General features: G+C 39.5%; 1 protein-coding gene across 1 annotated transcript; it reads left to right on the top strand.

Moving 5' to 3' along the window:
• Positions 1-3231: 3231 nt before the first annotated feature.
• LOC137248395 (uncharacterized) lies at positions 3232-5238 on the top strand. Its single transcript, XM_067779335.1, has one exon. It carries the CDS (start codon positions 3718-3720, stop codon positions 4942-4944), a length of 1227 nt encoding a protein of 408 aa, XP_067635436.1. The 5' UTR covers positions 3232-3717; the 3' UTR covers positions 4945-5238.
• Positions 5239-7316: the final 2078 nt, after the last annotated feature.

The raw sequence follows: 7316 nt of genomic DNA, 5'->3' as shown, positions 1-7316 counted from the left end.
CGGAGTTTCATGCGCTTTCGACTTGAAACATCTTTAAGTTTTTCTAAATTTTTTTACGCAACTCTCAAATGAATTGAGAAACAGAGTGCAAAACGGAAAATAGAACATCTCGGAGCCATCTTCAACAAATGATATCTAAAATTAGGAGAGCCAAGCTCAGAATGGACGAAACTTTCGCAGGAAGCTCTTGAAAAAATGATCTTTTTGGAACAAAAAATTTCGAAAATTTTCTACTGATGTTACTTAATTAAAGAAAAACGTCATCCTTGCCATGTTAGGTAGGCGGGTTGAGGTATACAATTTTAAATTTTAGTAGGACCGTTCATGTTTACGGTGTGACTCAGCACTTACAGAGCTTGCACAGTGAGCTTTTAGAGAAAAACCTTAAGGGCATCGTTATTGACTAGTCGGTTTGTTAGAGCCAACATAAAAAAATAATACATAAAACTAAGAAAGTAAAGTTAGGAATGCATTGAGCTTCCAGGGAAAGTCTTTTGGAGATTTTCTCTTTTTAAGTTGAGCTCTCGTACTGCCATATTAAAATTAAGGCTTTATATCATATAAGCGAGAGACTAAAGTTTGTAGCACCTCTAATTTATGCTTGTGGAAATGAAACTATAGCTACCACGATACTTCGGTCGAACCTCGTAATCATCCGGAAATGTAGCTAGTAGGACATCTACCTATTTCGAATTGGGAGGAGGGATCAAACCTCATGGTGCTTAAGAGCACAACGGATCCGATTAATGAGCGAATGATCAAAGCGCCGAAGTGTAGCACCTAGGCAAGACAAATCCTGTTACAAATATGAATGTAACCGTAGACATAAGTAGCAGTTGAGGCTCTGACAAAAGATGATTTAGAAAGCTTGATGTGGATATGTTGGCGTTCAAGAGTCAGACTGGTGCTTGTTTCCAAGCGTACGGAACTTGTCACCGTCAAAAGACTGTAAAACTGACAGCGTTCCTCAAATACATTGGGGACTGTTGGAGTAACTCCACTCAATCAAGGGAAGACGTCTTCCTTATCACCATAGCTGGACAGTTAGGGTTATACTATTTTTAGTTTTAGTACGGCCGTTCATGTTTTCGGTATGGAACGGGAAGTAGTAAAAGCTCGGAAAGGTTGGTTAAATCTTTTATTTCACAGGCCGGATGCTTCTTAAGGTCTATTTAAAGCTGTCTGCTGATGTAGAAGGAGGTGAAGGAATAAAAATGAGACTGAAATCAAAATGTATCAAACATAACAAGGCCATCAACTGATACTTTTGAAGAACACATCAAGTTCAAGGACGTTTCCACCTGCCATACACCTAAAATCACATATTATTATCCGCCGGAAGTTTATACGCTTTACATACCTAGAGTTAATTTGAGATATTGCATTTCCAAGCCTTAGTTTATTATGTAGGGATTATTGAATTGCCGTTAAATGCGTGAAATCCTGCTAATTGACTGTCTTCGATCGTTTTGCGGTTGAGATGGTCCTTAAAAATTCCAAAGACTAGAAAAAAGGAAACAATTACGGCCTTAAAAAACTACAAACCATAGAAAATGCGGTCGGCAAAGAAGGACATGCAAACGAATTTCTTACTAATGATGAGCAAAAGTGCAAAGGGGGACACGCTGCGGTCGTATGTACTTGAATGAGAGTACATAATATGTAGTAAATATATACGAGTATGTATGTATGTAACACTTAGGAACCTTTAAGGAACGCGCATGTAAATTTTTCAGCGTTTTTGTTTTTGTAAAACAATTAAAAGTACTTGACTTTGTTGTATGTACAACATATATATATATGACACAAAGCAAAAAAACGATGCGAGATGATGAGCAAAAGGACAATTTTTTTGTATGAGCTTGTCTGTTTTAATGGAGTGGAGATCAAACCTAATTATTGACTAAACTAGCAGCATGCGGGAATAAAGGTATTATTACAAGATCTGTGAGGATAAATAAAAAAAGCGTAACCTTTTTGCTCTCCAATCAGTTAACCCAACCACCTCGGGAGCAGTTTGATATGACCATAACCTCCTAAGCCACAGCGCCCCACCTCAAGTTCCATGAGGATCGTGGGGTCGCCAAAGCCTCGCCTACCAAATATGTGTATGAAACATTAATTTTTATAACAAGATTTCCCTCGGATATGTTAATAATTGAGCTGCGGAAGCTGTGATTGCGCTTGTTAGACCCTTGAATCCCACCTCTCTAGTCTCTCAACTGAAAGCTGGCATCTTCAATAACCTGGGTCCGTGCAGGTTTGCCGAAAGTAATCGACACCTAACGGTAGGCATGAGCACGTGGTGGAATGTAGGCCATATAAGGTCACCTGGACTCGTATTAGTCAGTTTTGCGATACGATGCAGCGCAAATAGGATAAGAAACTTTTCGGAGAAGGACGTGTTTGCAATCCCCGTACGTTAGCTTCTATATATATATATATATATATATATATATATATATATAGTATATATATAATTGTTTCAGTATTGTTGTACGTAAGGACTGAATTCCGATCAACACAGCAGCTGTCGACCCCAGACGACATTTCCCAAGAATAATCCAAATACAAGTTTAGAAAGCACTCGCCTCCAATATTTGCTGTAAGATGCGATGTATGTATTTGCTAACGGGCAAGACATTCCCGGTTCATATATAATGGCCGTTTTTCATAGCCTTGCTTGCGCCGTCTTGATGTCCGATCCTGCGAAGTTCTCCCAAAAAATTTAAAAATTTGGATTTCAACTTTGTAACTGTAAACACTTGTTTTTCTCTCACAAAAGTTAACCGTTGTTAGCTCATTTGTTGCTTTGCCTCTGCCCTAACATCATTTCTTCTATAACGTCCTTTTAGTCTCTGCCAAATACAACCTGTGGCTTCTGCTGCTTTTGGTGACGTTTTTCATTGCAGGAAGCAAGTGTCAAAATCAGCTTTAATTAGTCGTAAAGGAAAAATAATAAACACAAAAACCTATCTACATACTCAGATCTTTCATAAAAGTTATTACATTTCAACACGCAAAAATCCTGTAGCTCACTTCCAGGACCCCCTCTATTTTATTTTCCTCAATCTCTATCTCAAAAGAACTGCCTCGCCCTTAAATCTTAACACCCTAGTCGAAATAGAAATTATAGTCTAACTAAATTAAGGAAAACCACTTCCTCTGCCATCCTAATTTTTATACATGTACTACAAAACGATACGATCTCTTTCTCATACACAGGACTTTGAATGTGCCGCCACCACCATTGGAATGTGTGAGAGTCCAAACGCGCAATCACAAAGATTTTTATCGCTTCTACTAGCAGGAAGAGCATAAGGAAACGAAACATACAAAAACAAAACTGTCACACAAAAGCACCACAAGTGAAGGAGCTAATCATTGCGAGCAATGTCATGTCCTTCGGCTCACTTACCCCCGAAATTCCGTTGCCTGATTGAATGCTTGGCTGCACACAAAATCAAGAGAGTCCGCTCTTTGTTACGAGACAAAAGTGAAATAAAGAGCGCAAAGGTGATGTAATGAGTGCTGCGAGTTACTTTGACGCAAGCGGGGTTGTTTCGCTAGCGAATCTCATGAACTGTGCACCACCGCTAGAGCGAGTATAAAAGCAACTTTGCGCGCGTTGAAAAGTCAGTTTGTCAGCAAATTTGAACGAGAGTACAATTGTGCGTGGGGAACATACAGTACAATAACAAATATTAAACGAAGAATATGCTAAAGTGGACGGCGTCAGCGCAAAAGCTGAATCAACTTACGCCCAACATTAAAGCAACCACTTCAACTTTGCACACACCAAATGGGCTAACAGAGGCAAAACGACGGCGACGACGTGCGACTATTGCCAACAAGGAAAATGTACCATACACATCTACGCCAATGGTGGCGCGCGCACGTAGCAGCCCGCTAGTGCTTTCACCGCTAACGGATCTTTTGAATATTACAACAAAAGAAATAACACCAGCAATCGAGCACACACCACAACGCATTGAAAGTACGCAAACGCATGCGGGCAGCCAAGCACTACCCAATCGGCGCCATTCAACAGTCGGCCTCTTTCTGCAGTCTGCAACACCGTCGTACGCCTCCACATTGCCGCGCTTCGAAGAGGAGTATTCGCCCAGCGCAGCGTTACCCACAGGACAGCAAGTGGCTTTACGTGGTCTGCTGCCGGATCCTTTTCTAAGCAATTTGCGTTATTTTAATACACCCGAGCTGGTTAAACGCACACAAAAGGAGGCGCAAGCGAAACTGAAGTCAACGCGTAAATCATTGCCGCGTAAGCTGGACGAAGACTTTGCTGAGATTGCGCGTGAATGCAGCGGTGAGCAGCAATTGCAACGCAACAATAACGAAACACACTCGGCCGGCATGAGCGATCAAACCTTAGATAAACTTATCGATGCTATACTGGATTCAGCGCGCAAAGATGAAAAAAAGAAAGTGAAGCCGCGTAGGTCGTTCAATCTGCGACGACGCACATTGCTCAAGAATCATGACGCACAAAAGGACAGTGAGTTGGTGTTATCGCCGTCATATGCAGCGGGCGATGATCCGGCAAGTGATCTTAGCTTTCTTTTCAACGATCCTTCAACGAAGTGCCCCAGTAAAACATCACCAGCTACGCCAGCGCCTGCCACGCCATTGCCTGGTACTCCGTTATCCGATGAGACGCTACGACAATTGCCTACACCTGACGTCGCTGCCCAAATGCCTACTGCGTGTGGTGAAACTCAGCTACATTTTCTGCGTTCGAGCACGAGTAAAAAACGTTTGGACACCACTTTCGAGCTCGAGACACCCGTGCGGCTCCCAATGCAAAGAAAACGGCAAAGGCGGAAAACTTTAGCTCTGCCGTTTGGTGTGACATCGAAGCGTTTCAAAGTTGATGGCAGCAATTATTTTGAGGTGGGCGTGGCTTTGCCATCGATCTATGTTTGAGAGACTATAATCCTGCTGCTGCTGCTGTTGTTGTTCGAATTTATTTATTTGCTATTTAAGTTTTGGTTTAAGTAAAAATATTTTTGTTAATTTGTTGACAAACTAGGGGAAAATGCTCGCTTATTACGCTTTTAGTTTTTAAGTTAATTATTTATTTATTTTATACCAAAATCATTTATTTTTAAGCATAAATATTTATATATAAAGAAAAGAGGAAATAATTTCGAAAATACCAAATATCATCGTCAGAGGGTTAAAATTGTCATCGTCGCTGTTGTTATTGTGTTTGTTCTTTGCTGGTTTGTCTGAATAAAAAAAAAAATAGCAAAAATTTAGTGTTTTTGTTTTTGGAAATTGGGAAAAATTCTTTGCAAATTTGTATATATTTCTTTTTTCAGGAAATAATTGGACCTCAGTTTTTGGATTCGAACAATAATAAAAGTCGGCAATGTTCGCTTCACTTTTCCAAAGGAAGGCGTGCCCAAGAACTCATCGCCTGTCAGCTGACCTCAACTAATGAAAAACTAAAGCGGCGTTCAGCAGCTGAAAAAACAATAAATTGATTTTATCGCATTTGGAAATTTCTTTTATTGATTTCCTGTGGCCAACCCTTCCTTTTTTCCGTCTTCTTAATGGGCTGTGGAAACTTTCGAAAACTAATGAGAAGGTAAATTAAAATTACCAATTTTTATTACCATAGCAGGTTGTCTGTTGGCGAGCAAGTGTTTGACGATAGAACTACGAAGAATTTACGTAGCAGCGCTATGAAAGGGGTGACTCATCCTAAACGCCGCACAGTGGCATTCTTCTTATGGAATTTATCTCAAAATTAAACGCCGCATAGACGCGATCGGCATTTAGACTGCAGAGTGGAATATCGTTCTAACTCGCTTTTGAAAACGCTTTATGAATTCTTTACTTCATCTTATTTCAACACTGACAAATATCGACAAGAATTCATGATCAAGAAGTCAAGAAGTCCTACCCTATGATCTCGTTCGAGGGTTGTGATGTCTGCGCAAAGGCTAAACAGCTCAGCGCTAAATCTTCTAAATTCCAAGGACCATTCCACTGACGTAGACATTGCCTATAGCTTCACGGCATATATTAAGACAGGTATATATAGGGTATTCCATCCCATTTCGACCAATTTTGAACCCGACCCCTTTAGAATTGGCTGAAAGTTTTTCTTCTTTTTCTAGCTTACGAAAGACGTTTTTCAGAATTTTTTCAAATTTTTTCATCCAACTCAAAAAAAGTTATGAATTTTAAAAAAACACCGTTTTTGTTTTCAAAATGCTATAACTTTTTCAAAAATTGACCGTTAGGGATCTTTTTTTTTTTTTAAATTTGTTTTTAAATGTACTTTTCGGAAAAAATATAAAAAAATTTGTAAAGTTTTTTTTGTAATTTTTCAGTTTTTCGAGATTTTTCGAATTTCGCCATTTTTTTTTTTTCTCATAAAAAACTTCAATCAATTTTGCAATCATCCCCACCAATCCCGGAGTGGGCCGATATTTTTTTTTTATTTAATTGAAAAAAAAAAACTTTAAAAATTTTTTTGTATTTTTTCCGAAAAGTACATTTAAAAACAAATTAAAAAAAAAAGATCCCAAACGGTCAATTTTTGAAAAACAAAAACGGTGTTTTTTTAAAAATTCATAACTTTTTTTGAGTTGGATGAAAAAATTTGAAAAAATTCTGAAAAACGTCTTTCGTAAGCTAGAAAAAGAAGAAAAACTTTCAGCCAATTCTAAAGCGGTCGGGTTCAAAATTGGTCGAAATGGGATGGAATACCCCATATATATCCTTATAGGGCATACGTTTTCTTCACATCTAGAGGATCTCAGTACTAAACTGCTTCCTCAGTCCAAAACAGCAGTTCATGTTGGCAAGCGAAATTCACTTTTGAAATTTTAAGTAAACAATAAATTCGGTTTTCAAATGGACGTGGCCGCCAACACACAAAACCACCGATTTTCATTTTGATGGCAGCAAGTACTTCGTCTTGTTCTTCTCCATCCGTCAGACACATTCATTTCTTTGCTTTATCCAGCCCAAGACACACAGAACTTAAGGCGCGTGTGCTGAGTCCGGAGTGGTTGTTGTTTTTGTTGTAGCGATAACGACACTCCCCGAAGGCTCTGAGGAGTGTTATCGATGTTGATGGTCCTTTGCCGAATGCAAGTCCGGCACGTTCCGCTTACAAGCACCATTAAGGTACTAGCCCGACCTCTCGGGAAGGATTTGGTATGACCACAACACAACTCCTTGAATAAATTTGGTATTTGAGAAGACTCTTACGACATGCATACCTGCCGCGGGTCTATTCTAAGCCCCCTAACCCGCTGGGGTAGGTCTTCGATATTGCT

Source organism: Eurosta solidaginis, chromosome 4, assembly GCF_040869045.1.
Source record: "Eurosta solidaginis isolate ZX-2024a chromosome 4, ASM4086904v1, whole genome shotgun sequence".
NCBI classification, from domain to species: Eukaryota; Metazoa; Arthropoda; class Insecta; order Diptera; family Tephritidae; genus Eurosta; species Eurosta solidaginis.
The sequence above is the reverse complement of the archived record's forward strand: the minus strand, read 5'-3'. Positions and strand labels throughout refer to the sequence as shown.

Bases quoted from the DNA above. Each gene is read 5' to 3' on its own strand.
- LOC137248395 (XM_067779335.1), top strand. From the start codon at position 3,718: ATGCTAAAGTGGACGGCGTCAGCGCAAAAGCTGAATCAACTTACGCCC.